This window comes from Agelaius phoeniceus, chromosome 6 (assembly GCF_051311805.1).
Source record: "Agelaius phoeniceus isolate bAgePho1 chromosome 6, bAgePho1.hap1, whole genome shotgun sequence".
Taxonomy (NCBI): domain Eukaryota; kingdom Metazoa; phylum Chordata; class Aves; order Passeriformes; family Icteridae; genus Agelaius; species Agelaius phoeniceus.
The window spans coordinates 39,600,051-39,620,759 of NC_135270.1; the positions used below are offsets into that span (position 1 = coordinate 39,600,051).

The 20,709-nt window shown below is 43.9% G+C and overlaps 1 protein-coding gene across 1 annotated transcript; it reads left to right on the forward strand.

The window, feature by feature from the left end:
* Positions 1-424: 424 nt before the first annotated feature.
* PAX9 (paired box 9) lies at positions 425-18,737 on the forward strand. The gene is made up of 5 exons (XM_054635373.2): positions 425-628; positions 1,382-2,168; positions 4,531-4,673; positions 9,552-9,704; positions 18,483-18,737. The coding sequence occupies exons 1-5, from the start codon at positions 425-427 to the stop codon at positions 18,735-18,737; spliced, it is 1,542 nt and encodes a 513-aa protein (XP_054491348.2).
* The last annotated feature ends 1,972 nt before the right edge of the window (positions 18,738-20,709 follow it).

A 20,709-nucleotide genomic window follows, 5' to 3' on the forward strand; every position in this document is an offset into this window, starting at 1 on the left:
CCTCTGCCAGGCTCGAAGCCCCCTCTCCGGCTGCTCAGTCCGGGAAAAGGGCCAGGAAGGGCGGCGCTGCGTTGCCCGCCGCCCGTGCCGCGGCCCCGCGGAGCTGCGTGCCGAGGCCCCGGCCCCGCCGGCCGAGCCGTGCCTGCCACGGCGCCGGCCCCGCTCGGCACGGCCCCGACGCCGGCGGCGCTCCCGCGCAACTCACCGCCGCAGGTGCGGAGCCGCCGTCCCGGCGCGGCGGGCCCAGGTGCGGAGCGAGGCGCGGAGCGGAGCGGAAGGGCCGCCGCCGCCGCGCTGTCCGTCATCTCCCCCGGCCACTGGGAGGGCGGCTGGGCCGTGGGGCCGCCCCAGGGGCGGGCTCGGGGGGGCGGTGGGCCACGGGCCCGGCCCAGCCCGGCCCTGCCCACGCTGCCCTGAGGTTGAAATGCAGAAGTCAAGGCTCTCTTGTCGGGATGTAGATTTCCTTGAAGTTCTTTTCTTCCTCACGCTACCGTTCCCTTCTCAGTGGAGATCAGAGAGGCTCGGGGCCGGTGCGGCCAGGAGCGCAGGAGGCCGGGAGCCGCTTCCCGGGCATAGGGATCCGTTGGGATTTAGGGCCGGCCTCGAGGTGTCCCGCTCAGAGGAATGGGTAAGTGGCCGGGAGCCGCAGGAGGGTTCAAGTGCTGTCAAGAGAGGGGGAGCACCCGTGCGCAGTCATCTGCCACTGCCGCGGCTCCCTTATTGACTTTGCTCGTGTTCCTACAAGTTGTAAGAACATGTTGAGGGTCAGGAGCAGGGGAGAGAGAGAGAGAGCTAATGACTAGTCGGCTTGTTATTAGTGTTATTAGGCGAGTGCGAGGCAGGATCGCAGCTGAGCGGATGGCTGGAGCCCGTGACACGTTGTATATTATTCCTGACATCGATCGTAGCAGTTAACATTTTAACACGCTTGTTTTACAGCCCAGTGTAATCGTGCTGTTAAGCGAAAGGCGCTAACAGCACCAGGAACGGTCTTTAAAAAGTTAGTCCCGACTCAGAAGCACCGCGCTGCCCTCGTCTCTCCCAAGATGTAAAAGAATTTCCTCAACTACTTTTCCTTCCTCCCCCTCCCCCACGTCTTAGACGATGTTTTTCTTTTCTTTTTGTTTTCTTCGCGTTCCTTTTTCCTGTGGCAATAAAGCTGACTTGTCTGTTGGGGCGATCTAATTTTTCATCTCTGGAATGTGCTTATTTTTGGGAATATGCTTGATGCACAGTCCGGAGAGCTCCGACATTTGTTGCCACGGATTATCTTTCTTTCAGTATTTTCTTTTTTCTTACTTTCTTTCTCTCTCTCTTTTTTTTTTTTTTTTTTTTTTTTAACCTCTCACTTCTCTTCCTCCCTTCCCTTTGCTTCCTTCAGCCTCAGGGGCATCCCGCTATTATAAAGAAGCGTGTGTGGAGTGACCGGGGAGGGGGGGGGTCCCTGTCTGTGACATCTGTCTGTGATGAGGAGCAGCTCAGACGCCCCTTTCTGTGCCGTCCGCCGTGTCCGACGGCTGTATTTGTGCATTTGCTTGCAGAACCTGCCTTCGGGGAAGTGAACCAGCTCGGGGGGGTGTTTGTCAACGGGAGACCCCTGCCCAATGCCATCAGGCTGCGGATTGTGGAACTGGCGCAACTGGGTATCAGGCCGTGTGACATCAGCCGGCAGCTCCGCGTTTCCCACGGCTGTGTCAGCAAAATCCTGGCTCGCTACAACGAGACCGGCTCCATCCTACCGGGGGCTATCGGCGGCAGCAAGCCTCGGGTCACCACCCCCACGGTGGTAAAACATATCCGGACCTACAAACAAAGGGATCCGGGCATCTTCGCCTGGGAGATCCGGGATCGCCTGCTGGCCGATGGCGTGTGTGACAAGTACAACGTGCCGTCGGTCAGCTCCATCAGCCGCATCCTCCGGAACAAAATCGGGAACCTGTCTCAGCAGAGTCACTACGAGTCCTACAAGCAGCACCAGCCGCCCCCACAGCCTGCTCTGTCCTACAACCACATCTACCCCTACCCCAGCCCCATCGCTGCTGCAGGAGCCAAGGTGTCCACCCCTCCCGGGGTGCCGGCGATCCCCAGCACCATGGCCATGCCCAGGACGTGGCCGTCCTCTCACTCGGTGACGGACATCCTGGGGATCCGGTCCATCACAGACCAAGGTGAGAAATGGGGGGAGCCGGGGCCACAAAGGCAGCCGAACAGGGCCGGAGGGGTTCGGTCCCCCGCTCCTGGGTTCTTTCCTCTCCGAGGGTCGGAAGGTGGTTTCGTTGTTTAATTCGGGAAACCCCTGGCGTTTTCCCCGGCGCGGGCAGGGCGCTGAGCTTACTGGAGGATGCGTCTCGGAACGTGGGCAGACCGAAGGGCCTGGGTGGGCTGCAGGCGGACGAGCAAACAGGACACATCGGCCGTCACCTCCGCCTCTGTGACCCGGGAGGGGGGATGCTGGCCGGAGGGACCGGCCCGGGGCGCGGCGGCACCAGGGCGCACTCGGTACCAGTCCCGGTCCCGGTCCCGACCGAGGCTCGCTGCCGCACTCCGGTCACGGGCACTGCCTTGGCGTTGCTGAGAAGTCAATTTTCTGTAGTTTTCGCAATCAGCCCAAATTTGCTTCGGCAGGAAGTTCAAATGTCATCTAATTGCTTTCATTCTGATGGTGTATTTTCCTCCGAAGCGGTGATCTACGAAAACCAAAGGCCCAAGATTTGCCTCTTTTATCCCTTGCACATTCTTTCGGTTCCTCCGCCTGGAAACTGTGTCGCGTCTCCCAGCCGCTCGCTAGCAAGGGACATTTTTTCCATTTCGGTCCCTGCCAGTGAACTAACAGTGAAAGCGTTACTCAAAGTGTCACTGAAAACAGCAGTCCAAAATAACCTTTGCCTACAGCGATCTCTGTGTCCCAGTCTTCTCTCAGTATTAGTGGAGAGGTGGGAGCTGTGATCTCTGTTTTCACTGCCTTTTTAACAGCAACAATCCAGTTCTACCAGCATTTCAAATGAAAAATGATCCTTTAGGCATTGCAGAATAATTTTCTTCTTATTTAATCAGAAAGGTGATATTTTTTTTCAAGCAACACATATGTACGCACGAGCATGGGTTTTTTATGTATACATGTAAAAAATGTAACTTTGTTCTTCTTTGCCCTTCACGATATAAACTTTAGTCTAGTCCTCACTGGCACAAACAGATGTGCTTGTTTCTGAGTCGACTTTAACAAATACACGCCTGGCAATCTCTGAGGCAATCTAGAGGTAGTGTTGGCAATGAACATTAAAAAGAATGAGTGCATTACAAACACATGAGAAATTTACGGTTTGGTTTTTTTTTTTTTTTTTTATTTTTTGGGGTTTTGTTTGCTTGTTTTGTGTTTTGTTTGGGTGGGTTTTTTGTTTTTGGGGGGGGGGGGGTGTTTTTGGTTTTTTTGTGAGTTCCTCCTTTATTAACACCACATTGGCAGGCAGGCCTCTAACGGTGCTGCCGGGTGCGCCGGTATCTGTCCCGTCTCCCTCAGCCCCCGCAGCGGCACACATCTTTCTGCAGTGTGAAATCGCCCCCTCCCCTTCCCGTCAGAGGGTCGGCGCTGCGGAGTGGCCGATGCCGCAGATGGGGGCTGCTCGCCCTTGATTTATAGGGTAAACTGACCTTGCTGACACGGAAAGGAAGCCCCTATTCATGGGAAAGTGTGAGATCAGCAGAAAAGGGCGCTCGCCGAGGGAGCTCAATTTCTTAAGACAACTTCAGATTTGTGCCTTTGCCCAGCACGGCGAGGGGCCGGGCGGGGTGGTGTGGCAGGAAAGCCCCCTCCCACGGCGGCTCCGATGCGGCCGGGCGCGGGGCTCGGGGCAGGGCTCCCCCTACTCCTCCCCTGGCTCCCCGGTGCGGGAATTTGGCCGTTCGAGGAATTTGTCCGCCAGCAAATCATCCCGGTATGCCCATGGCGCGGCTGATAAGCATGTAAATAATAGGACTGTTACTTCTTTTCCTCCCCGCTTTCTTATCTTCTTGCTTTTATTTCCCAATTAAAAAAATATATATATTTATTTACTTACTTTTATGTTTAATTTTCTTTTTCTTCCAAAAAGTGTTTGGAGCCCAGTTTATGTGCAGGCGTGTCAGGTCTGTTTGTAACACGGGGTATTGTTTCTCCTCTGACTCACAAATGCACACACGGCGGTTGCCGTAAATACCCCTTAGGAGCTCCTGGGGGATAAACGCCGGGCGGCAGCTCCGTCCCGCCGGTGCGGGGACGGGCGAGCCAGCCAGCTCTGGGCTGGGCTGCTGATCTCTGTCACAGGTTTCACGGACGGGGCTGACTGCCTTCTGCCCACTAATCACCGTCTCAAGGAGCTCCCGGGAGCTTCAGCGAGGTGTGGCGGGCGAGGGTCCGGCTTCCCCTTAGCTCTGCCCCACAGAGCGCCTTGCATGGGGAGAGGGGGCCGTCTCCATCCCGAAGCAAAGCCATATCCACCTCCGAATCCCAGTCTCTGCCTCTAACTCCCTCTCTCCCGCTCCTTTGTTTTCCAGCAGTGAATGACACTTCGCCTTATCCCAGCCCCAAGGTGGAGGAATGGGGCAGCTTGGGCCGAAACAGCTTCCACCCGCCGACTCAGCATGCCGTGAACGGGCTGGAGAAGAGCTCCCTTGAGCAGGAGGCCAAGTACAGCCAGGTAAAGAGAGAGGCGGGGGGCGGGCAGTGATGCGCAGGGCTCCTGAGCTCGGCCTCGGGCTACCGTCCTCGGTTTGGAGCCGGTGCCGGACTTTCTTCGGTTTTGGTTTGCAAGGACGGGCGGGAAAACGCCTGGCTCTCTTCGCTCCTCTCTCCGCTTCCTCCCCCGGCCTGGCGGCCGCGGCGCCCAGCAGCCCCATCCCGCCTGGCTGCCGGCGGGCGGAGGGCTGGGGAGGGCTGGGGAGGGCTGGCGGGGCTGGCGGGGCGGCAGCGATCGCGCCCGGGCCCGGGGCTGCCCCCGCCCGGCGGGTGCTCGGGACCCGCCGCCGCCTCCGCCCCTGCGGCCGCGTTGTACTCTGTCCGCAGCGTGCTCCGTAGTCAGGGGAATAATTTGAAAATGAGATGTAATTGCTTCCTACATTAAGCATTTTTAAACGCTTAAGTAGACGGCGAATTTCCTAAGTTTTAATTACAACACAATATAACTGTTACTTAATAAATCTCTGTCTAAATCTTTGTACTTGCTAATCATGTCTCGTGCCAGGAGAAAAGCTATAAAAGGCTCAACTGTTACTCGTTGGGAAAGCACAGGTTCTGAAAACATTTTTTCCGTGTGATGGAAACATTTCAAAATGCATCAGAGGTCTCTCAGACACACTGACTTCCTGGCCACGCATTTGTTGTACATAGAACCAAGTCGAAGAAAACCCACAATCGCTGTTTAGCATTTTCCCTGTTCAAAGACAGAGGTTTTGGACGTATTTTTTGAGTTCTGTGTCTGTTTTTAGGTCCATGTAGAGGAGACTTTTGTAGCTCGTGTTTGGTGGTGAGAGTAGCTGAATCAGACTCTCACATTCAAGATGCGGAGCGCAAACTGTGGGAACGCTCGCAAAGAGCGGGCAGAGTGGGAAATACTGTAGATCCTGATAGTGAACACCTACTTCATTACATATATTGCCTTTTAAACAATACACCACCCTCAATGCTGTCCTATTTGTTTTGTTTTTCTATTATCCCATTATTATTATGTTCATTTCATAACAAAAATAATGTGCGCTGTAGTGTAGCCATATGGTTAAAGATATAATTAGACTTAGATTCAGTGTTACTACTCCTTCTACAATTTTCTTTAAAGACTAAAACAAGCCTTAACAGTCTTGCTAAAAATAGTAGATATAGCTTGTCACTAGTCTGTTAAGAGCAGCTGTACTGTGGCTTCATTGTTTTAGGTTCCAGGCTGGGCCTTCTGCGTGCAGTTCTGCTGAAATATTCATAGGATCTTGTTCATAGGCTATAAACCATGGCCTCTGATGGATCTCATTTACTTCTACAGATGTGTTGAGAAACAGCGTTTTATAAATTGAGTTATTTTCAATGCCGGTTTGGAAACTATTTTTTACCTTTTCTTTTTTTCTTTTTTCTTTTCAATATTTATGATTTCATCTTCATAATATATAACTGTTCTATTGTCGATATCAGTTTTACTTTAAAGTTCTGTTCAACCTGAAAGATTACCTGATAAATGCTATTTAAGCATACGTGCTATTTAAAATTTGAGAAAATTCTATTAATAAAATGGAATTCATTTATCCAAATAAATTGTCCAGAGAGTTTCAAAGGGCAGAAAAGCCATATTCAGAACCCTGCTTTCTAAAGGAAGATATAGAGGAGGTTCTTCCCAGCTTCTTTCCTGTAGTAATATAGGTAAATAGAATTTGGCTTTGGAAAGTTCTAACACATAGACCAGTCTATTGATATAGTATTCAGAATTGTTATCCAGAGAATTAATTTGAATGTGCATTAATTGCTTTGTCTGTCACAAGTTCACTACCTTGCTAATTAAGAATATGTTAAAAAAATCATGCTAAATAAGGATGGGAAAACGTGATTATTTGCAGTTTTTGCCACATTCCTTTTGCCAAAATATTTATTTCAGACAGTGTGAAGTTTATGAACCAAATTCCTGCTGCAAGTAGTGCTGACTTACTGTCTTTTCACTGAAGTGTACTGAGTCTGGAGTGACAGCCTGTGACAGTAAAGGTTTACAAAATTCTCTGACATCATGGGATCCATGGTGTCTTGCAATGTGTATGGTTTTGGGTGTAAAGAGATGAGCAGGAGATATGAGAGAATGTTGGTTCATTTGTGAATCTAGTAGGGGGGTATCTGGAGTGGTGAGAAAATGGGGAAGTCTCAGAGATACTTAATATGCCAGAAGGACTCTGGTGAAATAGGCTCTGTCGTTGTACTTTGGGGTAATTGCTATTTCCTTATCTCTTTTGGGCAAAGCTTGTTACAAAGACTCTTAAGGGTCTTAAGGAGGCAGACATCAGATTTCCCCCAGAGAAGAGAAGTGATTGTTCTGTGATGTTCCAGTTTTATGTTTTATATTATCAAAATCAGAGGTGCCTACAAAAGGAGGGAATCAAGTGTGGATGTTTAGCTTAGGCTTCCCAATTCCACCACAGGAGCAGAGGAAATGTGCTCTGAAGCACATTAATATTGGATTTTGTGTGAGTGATGGCTAATTCTGCATTTTCCAACAAATTTCATCTATGTATTTAAGCATCACCAGCATCCAAAGTTCACCTGTCCAAAGCTTGCAAATAGCTCCATAACTACTAGGCAAGTGAAGGACTTGTCACTCAGCCTTAATCATGGAAGATAATATTTTGCTTCTCAAGAAATCGCCCCAGGAAATCCCTCTGTGTGAGAAAGACCAGAAAAATTGAGACCGAAGAACAACGTCTCGTGTACTTTTACGTGTAAATTTGTTTGATCACTTCTTTAAAATGATATACATTTGTTTTAAGACATAGGATACTGTAGCCTTTTTGTGGGCAAAACTCTTATTGACATCCCAGACTTGTCAGGCAGCAGTCAAGGTTGACCTCTCCAATCGATTCCAATGGCTACGTTTCAGCCCTTGTCCCACAGATCAGTGGGAGTTCACCCACAAAAAAGGCAGGAAGACTTCACATTTTTGCCTTGACAATATGCAGTCACACTAGTTTAACATGAAACTTAACCTCTGGATGTAGAACATTTTTCATTTTATGTATTATGGATTTCCTGGGGTTTTTGTTTGCAATGCTGTTCATATTTGGGTTTTGGGAGTTGAAAGCTCAGCCTCACAGACTGTGATTTTGTACAAAACATTCCACAGGAAACCAAAAGATACCATGTCAAGTTTCTATTTAGGTTTAATTACATGATGTCCCAGGCTGTCATTTATACCTAAGCAGTTGCATAATTTCCCTGGTGTATCACACTCACAGGTTTGTCATATGGCTTTCAAACAGGGTGACTGTGAATCAGAGAAACTGAAAAGGAAAATAGATTTTTCCAAGAGTTTGACAGTATTGTGTCATACACATTTCATACAGAGCTCAGTTATATTGCATTATTTATGCAGGGAGGCACATTCAGTGCGGTGTTCAGGTGCTTCTACAGATAATTATGCTATTGTTACAAAGGATGAATATTCTGAGTATTTTCTTTTGCATTGCACAGCTTATACTGACTACTGCATAAAAAAAATAGCTGAAATGACTGCAATATGAACACATTTGTAACCTGCATTGGAAATCAAACCGCTTAATAAACACGTACTGTATTTAAAATGCAGACCTCAGACATCTGATGCTTGTGACTTGCTGGACTAACATCATGGATGTTCAAAGCAAAAAAAAGTTGTGATCTGTAATTACACATGTATGAAAATGAAGAAGACCTGACATATGTCTGTATGATTTGCTGAGAGGCAAATAGCTTGGAAATAATTTCTTTTCAGAATGACTTTCTGTGTGCATTGCAGGAAGCAGATGTACATATTGCCAAAGGGAGCTGATACTCATTAATGGGAAAAAGCTTGTAACTGGGGGCTCTAAGGGCAAGCTGCCTCCTGGAAAAGGTGTGCTGTTTGGAGGCCTCATCCCAAACCTACTGGAGCTGCAGAAAATACTCCTCCTAATTCAGAGGGGTTTGTGAACATAGTTTGAGTGAAGTCTTCCTCTGACACGCTGGCCAAACCCCTAAGCAGCAGCTACCTCAGGTCTGTCTCAGCTGAACTTCCTCAGCTGTTAGGGGATTGAGATTTTGGCATTGCTGGGATATCACTCCCTGTCCCTCGGCTGCATTCTGACTGGGGCCATGAGCTCTGTGTGCTGCAAGCGCATCAAGGGAAGGCTCCATTTTAGGGCAAGTGATTGCAAATGTAGGTGCAACTCTGGACAATGACTTGCACAGAAAATGTAGATAATGCAAACATTTAGTTCCTGATCTTTAATTTATAGATGAACACTAAAAAAAGTATATTTGGTGCCCATGCATCTGCAACTGCATCTGCAGTGCTTAGAAGCAACAACATAGGGTAACTTACTTGGGGAGAACATAAAAATGAAGCCTTAAATATTATGGTCAATTACATAGTCCTCCTACACACATGATTTACTGAAAAAAAATAATTAGCAAATACTGATTTGGCATCTTTGGCATTTACTGATTTGGCATCTTTGGATCCAGGCAGTTGGATTCCTGCTATGGGTCTGTGCAAAATCCATCAATGACAAAGGTCTGGACCTACTGCTCTTCAGTCATACCCAGGCAGCAGGGGGGTGAAGCTGTGAAGGAGTGGTGTTTATTTGCTTTCTTGCCATAGTAGCCAGCAGCATTGTTAGCAGAGTCTGGTGCAAGGGTTGAGACCTTGGCTTGGAGACCGTCTGGTTCACTGTCACTCTCACTAGGATCTCCAGACCAGGCCTACTATCAAAGCATTGCCACTAAGACAGCTTGCTCAAGGTCTAGGCATCCTTGTCATTGCATGTTGTGGGTGAGGGGCATGAGCTGATCCCACTACATGCACCCGATTCCTCCCCAGGTGATCTGGATGGCACCCAATTCGAACCCCATTTGTGAGACCTGCCTCTTACTGGCCACCTGCTTCCACGGCCAAAACACAGTGCCCTGTCCACCAACCCACATGGCTTCAGGGCACTCCACCCGGATGAAACTAATAAAGAAAGTCAGAGAGGTGAGTGAATGGAATGATGACACTCAAACTGCACTCTAAGCACCTTCTGCTCAAAGGACCCCAAGCCACCAGGAGGTCTGCCATGACGAACATGATCAGGGACCATAAAGTGGGAGTGATGGGAGATACTTGTCACAGCTAGGAAGCAGAGTGCCAGGAGCAGGGGTATTAGATGTGATTTGACCTGTTCAGTCTTGGTTCTTGCAGTAGATTGGCAAGTATATAAAGACTGTATAGTGTGTTTGAATTTGTCTGTTGTGGCAATTTATCAGCTTTTAGGAATTGCCTACACAACTAGTCGTAACAACTGTGGGCATTTAACAATTGATGGGTTATGGGTTCACCCTTCTTAGTGTACCAGCTTCCCAGTAACTGCAGCAGCAGAGATTTGCTAGACATAGGAGACTGCTGTTTTGGCTGTCCATGAAGAGAACAAGGTGAAGACTTTACCAGTTTGACCCCATATTTGCCTAGTTTCTAGACATCTAGAATCCCTTTGAAGGTCTGTGTCCATAAGTCTCGTCCTCCAGTTTCATTTAAATAACAGCATATTGAAATTACAATATATTGCTAAATATATAATATTAAGAAGGCATTTTTCATAGAACCTTTCAGTAAGACATTATGGTGTTAACCAACGGCATAGAAAAGAACAAATATTTATTTCTTCCAGTGTATTTGCTTGTTTAGAGTCCATGTGTGCCCTGCCCAATTCCAGATTTTGCCAAAATACCAAGGGGGAATTATTGTGCAAATCTGTTCTAAAACTATGGGAATCTGTTGTTAATTCCAACTCAAAGGAGTTTGCTTATATGACATGATTGTTTTTCCTGCGCTTTCCTATTGTCCTCATAAGCCCAGTATATCTGTCTAAGGACAAATTTAAGTTGTGCTTTTGTCATCAGAACAAGGCTTTGTGCTTAAAGCAACCAGAATTTGTTTTCACCACACTTTGAAATAGTCTGGTTGTGAAGTTTGTTAAATAGTAGAACATACCCCAAGATCCAGCATCTTCACTGGAAAGGCAGTGACTTTGATTTATATCATCCTTCTAAACCTGGCGTATGAAAGGGAAGCAACCATTCAATGACAGTGCAGACCTTGAACTATAATCTACACTGGAGATGTTTAGGTGGACATATTAGTGTGTGCTTGGTGGCCATGGTAGATCTCACTTCACTGTGAAAGCTGTCTAAACCAGCTGCACTTCTGAAGAAGCACTGGAAGCTCTTGCTCCCTGCTTTTCCCTCAGAATGTGCTGAGGTTTTACAGCAACCTCTGTCTGCCTTTATCCACCATGCCTTTTTCTCCTCTCTCTCTTTTCCTCCGTTGTTTTTGTAGTAGATTACTCAGTGTCAGAGACTGAGTGGTGTTTTTTTCCTTTTTTCCTTCCCCCCGTCTTCCCCCTCACATTTTTTTTTCTTTTCTTTTGTTTCTGCTGTAGTTTGCTTTGGGAAAGACATAAAATGCCTCTGGCTCCTTCAGGAAAGGATTGGTGATGGTGTGTAAATTCAAGTTACTATTACTATTTCCAAAACTGGGTTTTTATTTCCCTGAAGAGGCTGAGATTTAAAACTGGATAAGAAAATATCATTTAGAGTGATCTTGATGCATGTCCCAACTATAGTTAAAACACTCAGTTGATATTATCTGGTTTCTGTGTTATTCACTGCAGCTGGGGATGGCTTTAGGTAAAGGAAACAACTTTAAGTTAATAAAAAAGCACATTAAACACAGGGAATGGGATCTGCTCATTATGAAAGGACTGAACTTTATTTTAGAAGGAAGTAGTGTGATTTTCTTATGCAGTACATTGTTGTGAATTAAATTTAACAATGGGAGAAATAGCTGCAAAGAAAATGGCATCTTTTAACGAGATAATGTAAAGGATTGGGTAGCTAACTATGTCTGAAATATTAGAGCACTTCAGTTCTAAGAATAAGTCTGTTTTAATTGTGACTTCAACTAGAATACCAGCATTACTTTGCTCAACTTACAGTGAAAGAGAAATAGTGTAATTCTCCATTCTTGAAAGGTCTCTTTTTCAAATCACAGTCTTCTGGAAATCAACTCAGTTCAGCTGAGCAACAGAGCAGCTATGTAAGCCCCTTGCCCATGTGTAATTTTTAAAAGCTTCTCAATTCCAATGCATTATCACTGTTCATTCTTTCTTGAAAATAAAGGCAAATATTATATTTTATAATATTATGCCAAATTAATATCTTACATACAAAATATTGCCTCTTCTAAGTTTTTTTTTTATATCAAAATTATTTAATGTCCGTGTCCTAATTTTTCAGAGTCTCATTTTAAGCTGATTGCAGTGAAATTAAGGAATATGTTAAATAAACTAAGTAATTCATCTAAGAATATGGATATTTAGTCTAATATGAAAATATTTTTGTAAGAATATTTTCCAGCACTATAAAAAGCAAACGATGATTTGCAGGATTAACTCTGGCTAGCTTACTCAGATACACCTTAGCAATTTTGTCTCATTTTTTCTTAAAATTTTTTCTAATAAAACCCATTATCATAAACTGGAGAAATTTACTCAGTGTTTACTTTTGCAACCCTTCTTTAGGTAATTGTCACTTACCTGTGTAGGCACATTAATTTTAGTGGAACACTGATCTGAATTGATTTGTGGTAGTGTCATTTTTCCTGTTGATCCTGTAGCACTGAAGTGCAGCTTCAGAATTTAGCTCTAATTTAGTAATTACAATTTACACAAAAATATTACTTAAGTTTATTGATTTTAAAACCTAAAAAACCTCCATTTTTATTACTTAGATAATTTAGTAATGCCATTTTCCTAAATGATATTTCCATTTCACGCCTGCTGCTGTTTTACTTGGAAAATTTGTTTGCTCTTCCCTCGGGATCCCATATGTTGACTTGATTTATGAATCATATTTAACCTCCAATTATAAAGAGAGATTTAGCATGTTTGCTTTCTTGATGTTTGCAGTTTGTGTTTGATTGCTCCTTGTCTTGTTGTCATAATCATTTTAACTGATTATGTGCATGTCCCTAAAAATGAGATATCCTCTGGATTTTTGTGCTGATTTGCTCTTCTGATTGAAGGACTAGATATTTTGCTTCCTGCTATGCTTTTTCTTGCTGAGGAAAGAGCAACTGCTGCAATAGCTTCTTCATGACTGTGTTTTCAGGCCATTTGGGAAAGATCCATCATTTCCAGAAAATGTTTGAAGGTTTTCATTGTGAAAACCAGCAGCGAGAGGGTGTCTGTGTGTGTGTGGGGCTGCGGCAGCATCCCTGCAGAGAAAGCTGCTGCCAGCACTCTGCTGTGCTCCCAGCTCCTGCTCCCTGGTACCTCTGCTGGCTGGTTTCAGTGGCTCTCAGGGAAGGGCTGTGCTGCAGGATCAAGGCAACGTGCTGAGCTTGCTGATCCAAGGACAGGAAGGATTCATTCCATCCAAGTCAGTGTTAGAATTGCGAGATACAAACGGAAACAGCAACCTTATTCACCAGAGGTGTGTCCCTTAACCGTGTCACAGACTGAACTTCTGATGACTGCAGCAGGGAATTTTGGGCTGAGTCACTGTCCAAGCTCATTCAGGCTGCTCAATTAGGTAACTCCAACTTGAAGGCTATGATGTTTCTCCATAAACATTTTTTTTAAATAGAATTTAAAATACTTCTACAAAGCCTGCATTCTCAGTCCATGCAATACATGAATTATTTAATTAAATACTGTAGCAATTATCTTACAATGGCATAATAATAATAATAATAATAATAATAATAATAATAATAATAATAATAATAATAATAATAATAATAAACCATTCTTTTGGACACTGACTTTAGAGTTAGACTATAAAATTGAGGTGGCATTCACATGTGGCATCAAATCTGTTCGTGTTTGTATTCACATAAAACTGAAATGAGATCCTTTACATTACTGCCATTAATGATAGCTAACATAAATACCAGTCTGTGATTTTGAATGTTACATTTCCTGGTCATTTTCTGAAATATTTAGAATCAACATGGGAAGAGAACATGGGAGATGAACTAATTTTGATACTGAGAGAACACATATCTAGCAAGAAAAAGTCAGAGAAGGAAAAGAATGAAACAAAATAATATAAATTCATTACAATATATGATTAGAATTTATACCATGAGGACCAAAAGTGAAATTTAGCTTGCATTTTTCTCTGGTTCTTCTTGATCAAGATAGAAGAAACCAAAATCAGGTAGTTTTTCTGACATGGGCTGACTGAGAAGTTTGTCCAGAAAGCTTGTACCCTTGTGTCTTCTTACCATGAAGGAGAGAAGAGACTGAAGATCTGCAACACATTATACAAGCATAACCTTCAAAACAGATATTAAGGTGTATGTGGTGGTTACCTCTGGTTGTGAAAGAATTGCTCTGACTTTTAGGAGTCCAAGTAACTAATGGAAATTACTTATTCCAAAGACATTCCTACATTAGCTTGGTTCTAGACTTGCTTTTCATCCACCCACTCCCGCTGTGTTGCAAATCACAAACAGACTGAAAATAATGACAAAAAAAGTTGTCTCTAGTTAGTATTGTATCTAAAGTGACCAAAACTAAAGATTCCATCTGTTAAAACTACTCAACCAACTCCTTTACTGGTGAAAACGTGCAGTCTGCTTGTTTCAGCAGGACAATTTTGTGTGACATAAAGCAAGGTTTTATGTCCACCCCTGGTTTTGATTTCTTACCTCAATATTCCTTTACTGTCACTGGCAGGTATCAGCAGCAACTTGGCAGAAAGGCACCAGACCCAACTTGTTATCCTGACCCAATTACTCTTGTTTTGCTGGTAGCTTTGCAAGAACAGGTTTAAATGAATTTGTGAGTTGGTGGGAGGTCATGTGTTCTAGGTTTCAAATGCAGCTCTAAAGTTTGGAAATACTTATTCCATTAGTTGTCTGAAAACATTGATAGAAGCAGCAATTGAGAGCAATTGATATTTGTAGAAGCCAGAAAGTAGGCACTTTCAAATGGGAACCCTTATCTCTTACACAGCAAAGGTTCTTGTTCAGCTACAACTAAATGTTTTTTTGTTTGCTTAAAAAAATTAGATTTCCCCTGAAAAACGATGGTTCAAATTAAGAAAAAAAATATTTATAAAACTTAAAAGCCAGGTTCAAGAACCTCTGCACTTAAAACAAATTCTTAGGGTTTTAAAAATCCATAAACACCGTGGGGTTCTTGCACTCCTAATTACAAATGTTTAGATTTTGCTGTTCATTTCCTCTGATTGAAATACTGCAGGATGAATTATTCATCCAGTATATACAGGGTCATGGAACTCAATCCCCTCCATTTATTTTAAGTGAATGTCATGTTTGTAAAACGTGCCAGATTGACAGACAAGATTCAACCCTTCTGATAACCTATGCTTTGTATCTAAGGCTGTTCGGAAATAAAAATGCTTGTGTCAAGACTATTAGGTCAAGTCTTTCACAGATGAAAGTCAGATGAAAATTTGGGTGTTGGGGTTTTTTTGAGTAGCATACTTTAAAATCATATAGAGTGAGATTTTCTCTATCCCCTCATCTTTTAATTCAGGTCAGAGGAAGCCTCTGACTGCTTTGTGGGTACGGCTCAAACCTCCCCTGAGGCACAATTGCACTCTATGCTGGGCCAGTGCCTGCCCATCCCAGTGGTGCCTGCTTGGCTGAGGGCATCTGTGGCACCCACAGAATCATGGTTTGGAGTGGTAAAGCTTTGTAGCAGTGCAACAAAAATAAGAATGATTCACCAATTCAGTGAGGCAGTGATGACAGACAGCATTGGTGGCCTCTGACAGGTTGCAGCTGGTGGTCCATACACAACTGTCTCCACATCCTGCCCTCAGTAGTTGGGGCAAGATCTTTCTCACATTCAGAATAGGCTATAAAAAGAACAGTTTTCACAACTTTATTTTGAATAAGAGCATGTGTGTGTGTGTGTGTGTGTGTAAAAAAGTGTTGTTCTGGCTGCCATAAATATGTATAGGTATTCTTTTAAATTAAACTTTTACAAAAACTAGTGAATCTTTAGTCAATTTCCATCTGTTTTATCAACAACAACCCAAGTGGCACCTACAGATGATTCAAGAGGAAACCTGGGCTTCTTCATGAATTATAGTTTGAAGACTTTGTGCCAGAAGGCCACAGAACATATGTGTGATTGGATCAAATATTTCTCAACAAGCCTGTTGATAAAGAATTTATCAATAATGTCTGCATTAATGTGAGGTGTTCAGAAGCTCAGATTTGCCTCAGATCATGCAAAGTCATCTGCTTATGGCTGCTGAGGAACCCCTGGAGGCCTTGTCTGTAGGAGATGCAGTAGGCCAGGACATGGGCTGGAACATTGATGGACCAGCAAAGAGATGCCCTGTTGGCACATTGCCTGGCACAATCTACCCCATACCTACTAACACACCTTCTCAAAGCACAGCTAAGGGGTCACAGAAGATGAGAACTCATAATGAGGAATCCTACTTAAAATGGGCTTCCAGGCACAGCCTTAAGCCCACTGCTTGGTACCAGCCTCTGTGGGAGTAGGAAAGCCTGAGGAACAGGGTGGATTCACAGAGCCCAAAAAACCTCTTTTGAGGTCTAGAACCTGAAGGTTTGTGCTGTCTCAATGGCTATGAGACTTCAGGGACTTGTTCCATATATTTTCTCTTTTCAGCGCCCACCCCTCCAGGGTTTCTGTACTCCTCTGTGCAGAATATATTTGGGTTGTGGCTCTTGATATCCCAGTGTTACAACCTGGCTTCAATGAATCTACTGCGCCTGTGCAAAGCTTTTTGTTGGTGCTTGTTACAAAAAACAGAGGTGCTCATTCTTGTTTCATGTTTGCACATGGGAAAAGCAGCTTTTTAGGGCCACACTTTTTATTTCCCGTGAATTCAATGACATAATTTTCCATGTGATTCAAGAATTTTACTGATTCGCAGTGCAATTATTTTTAGGTTTGTATTAATTAGTATTGTTGCAAGCACTGATATTTAAAGCTGAGGCTAAAGTAATTCTGAGTCACAGTAGGGGGCACATAATACAAGTTACTGGTCAGATCACATATTTGGATTTTCAGAAGAATAAAGCAAGTTCATCTTCAACAAAGTATTTAATTATTTTGAATGACAATTATGTTGCTGATGCAGCTGTAAGTTTTGTACTAGTTAATATTCCTATTGGAAGCTTGTGGCCAGGATCCCATTGCTGTGTCCTGCTGCTTTAGATTGCTGTACAGGTTTATATTGACAGAGACCAGCAGAATTACTGCTCTGTTTCCCAAATGACAATGAGAGGATAGTCTAGACAGTGGAACCTACATGGGTAGGTAACTCATGAGCCTGAAAATAGGCCACTGCCCTTTTTAAAGGTGAATACTGGAAATCAGGCAGAAATTTAACAAGTGAAATGTTAACTCCATGTGAAGTTTTAGCAGGAACAAAAGTCTGTTTAATTTTTTAGCTTTTCACTATTCAGGTTGTGTCCAGTTGTACCATGTGATGATGCTACAGGACTTGATGAATCAATACTCTTCTTTCATATCCAGATAGGAAACATTTTTGAGAAAAAATGCCACTCCAAACCCTAAAACAAACACTACACAAATTGAAACTGAAGCAAGATAAATGATCTTGGTTTGTACCTGTTGAGCTGAAGAAATATTTATGGGTGTGAAATAAACCACCAAACAGTTTTTAGTTGAATAAGGAGTCATTAATTGTGAAATCATAGCATAGCTGACTGAAGGACTCTCCCTTCTCTATTTAAATAGAAACTCTTCTCTCCAGCCTACAGAAGGACCTAGGAAAATAGCTTGCAGGAAAGGACCCAGCCCTGCAATTGTTTTGTGTACAGAAGCCCTATTGAAACCAGGAGGAACTATGTGCAAAGAACATTTGCAAGTTTTTTATCCCAAGTATCTAGAAAACAGATTTTTAAAAATCACCATCAATAATACTACTATTAAAGTTCTGACTCATGCTCTGAACAAACAGTTACCAAAGAGTTTAAGATGTTCCACCTCCCCCAGCCACTGTTACCTTCTTCACTCCAAGGAGTGTTGCTTTCAAATCTGTGCCCACACCTGCCCACGGCAGCTCAGGCTGAGCCCACCCTCCTTCGGGGCCAGGAGAGGAGAGGCACAGGGATGGGTCTGTCTCTCCTGCCACTGGGATGGCTGTGGTCACTGCACACTCAGCTTAAACTGCCACAGCACTCCCCAGCTGGGCTTGCAACAGTGACCAACACCCTAGTGAAATTCAGGAAAGGTAGGTAAATGTTGCAATTCATTTATTCCAACCTGTGGAAATCATTGCCAAGTGCATCAAGGTGAGAGAGAAGGGGGAGACTCATTACAAATCCCTCCAATAGCTCTCATGTGTAATGACTAGATGCAACCATGGACTTTGAAGAGTCCACGAACAACAGCTTGCGGCAAGGTAGGCAGGTGTACAGGGGCCTTAGCAGTTCCTGCCTTGCTCTTGGTGTGTGTTTCCTCATCATCTGATGATGGTCCCTGTCTGGGACAGGTTGCTGGGAGAGGTGTGAAGTACTGATCACAGTGGGGTAACTGGTCTTAAAAGAAAAGCAGAAGGGGACACTGAGTCCATGAAATAGAGGGGAATGGTTATGGGTTTCTATCTTGGTGTCCCCACTGTTCCTAGTTTTGGTACAAAGCCCCAGCAGCAACTGAGGGCAGCTTATTTTACACCAAATCCAACGTGTCTTACTCTCTTAGAAATCCTTTTCCTTTCCCTCTCCTTTCAGGCACCCAATGGCCTCCCAGCCGTCAGCAGTTTCGTGTCCGCACCGGCCATGCCTCCGTACGCCACGCCGGCCCAGGTGTCACCGTACATGACGTACAGTGCCACTCCATCCAGCTACATGGCGAGTCATGGCTGGCAGCATGCTGGGGGCACCCCACTGTCCCCTCACAGCTGTGACATCCCCGCCTCGCTGGCCTTCAAGGGCATGCAGACTGCCAGGGAGGGCAGCCACTCCGTCACGGCCTCCGCTCTCTGATGCAGGAGCTGCTCCAGGAGCACCATGAGCTTGCCGGCTCCTCGGCCCCTGAGCCCAGCTCACGGACTGCTCTCCTCATGCTGGCCACACCTGGCGTTTCTCCTCGTGACTTGTCTCCCCTAAAGCTTTTGGGATTAAAGAGCTGAAGACAACATCAGAAACTGAGAGAAGTGTGGTGTTGCGCTCTTAAAGACTTTGTGTCCCTCAAAGGGCTCATGGAGCCTTGTTCCACTCTCTCCTGGTCAAACCACACATATTTATTCTTAATCATCACAAACTTTCTAAATGTGCAATTGTTACTAAGATTTGTGCAAAAATCAATAAAGAAAAATCACTACAGAAAATTCTGCTATGCCTTGAATAAGCAAAGGTGGCTGAATGGGAAGTGTTTGCCAAATGCCTAGAGACCAACCCTTTAATTGATGAGATTATACAATCCACTGTTATTATGAGGTCCCTTATTGTTGTTTTATTGGGTTTTGGTAATCAAACATAGAATGAAGGCAATAGGTGGCTTTCAGATTCTTCTGGCATGTTGCCATCGTCAGGCAGTAGTAAGATCTTTGTGATTTTATCCATTTGTAAATAGAGGCTTTTGACAGCATTTGTTTTCAACTTCCAGTACATTTCTTACCTTTTTCTTTTTTCTTTTTCTTATTTTTTTTAAGTTAAGGAGATTTCTAGTTATTTTCTATGTCTTTGCATGGTGGGGCGATGGGTGATGAGGTTTTAGGTAGGGGTTTTTGGTCATGTTTTTGTGCCTACAGTGGAGGCTTCATCATCTTTTGAGATAGTTATCTCTTTGGCAGAAGAGTCAAAGGCAGAAATCCAGCTAAGTAACTCTCCAGTTATACCCAGCCTCCCAGATTCATGGAACAACACATTCATATGAGGTATACAAACAGAAATATGGGTGGAAAATACCTGAATAAAACAGAAAACTGTAGAGGAAAATGCTGTTAGTGTGCAACCTGTGCGGAGATGCTTAAAAAGCCCTATCAGTCAAAAACTCTACTGAGAAACAGAATTGTACCATCATTCTCAGCTCACTTGTGTCCAGATTATGTTGTAATTTTTAAAGAGGACCTTGTCTTTACTTTCTGCTTTAATGAATGTAAAGTATGGCTCTTGGTAAAGTTTACATTGTTGTTCTGAAGCATTTTTTCCCCTTATAGGTATACTGGTGGTGGTGCTACAAACAGAGATATTATTTAATATTAGCAAATTTTCTCTCTACATTTCTGTATGCAGTGGCAAGTACTCCATGCCAGTTATTTTGCTTTCAACTTTAATCCCAAGAGAGCTAAAATTCTGATTTTTGAAAATTTACCTGTTTTCCTTGGGCAATAATAAAGTTCTGACTATTGTTATGATTTTCCCATGCTGTAGGTATGTTCAGAATATGAATGTGGAAAAAAAAAAGCCTGGTGTGACATTTCATATCCATCATAGACTATTAATATATTGTGTATTTTTAAAAGTGTTTTGCAATAACTTAAATTACTGTAGACATAGTTAAAGCAAAGAAGAAAATACTATTCTTCATATACTGTTCTATCTGCATCCCATATTAAACACTAATTCAGTGAGAAAGTAAAATACATTTCCCTCTTAAAATATAGTTATCTTTTTGTGGGTTTCCAGCTTTCATCACCAAGACAACTGTGGGTAAATTTTCATAACAATCTAAGTAATCAGTATTTATGTCATGTACAGTATGTCCACTGAAATATGGATGGACTTCTCTGGCTACTGCCACCTTTGCTTCTTGCACTAAAAAATTGCTAACAGAACTACATTTCTGTAAAGAACACAGATATTATATTTTTGCCTCAAGGAAACAAAGATCTTATCTTGGATGCGATTAATTTTCTTCAGCCTCAAAGGTATCCAACAGCTGTTTAGCTTTAATGAGATGCTGAAACCCTTGTTATTCAGTAGAACACTTTTTCAAGAATGTTTCTTTGAAACC

Bases quoted from the DNA above. Each gene is read 5' to 3' on its own strand.
- PAX9 (XM_054635373.2), top strand. From the start codon at position 425: ATGCAGAAGTCAAGGCTCTCTTGTCGGGATGTAGATTTCCTTGAAGTT. The intron at 629-1,381 runs GTAAGTGGCCGG...TGCTTCCTTCAG, and splicing joins TGTCCCGCTCAGAGGAATGG to CCTCAGGGGCATCCCGCTAT. The intron at 9,705-18,482 runs GTGAGTGAATGG...CTCTCCTTTCAG, and splicing joins TAATAAAGAAAGTCAGAGAG to GCACCCAATGGCCTCCCAGC.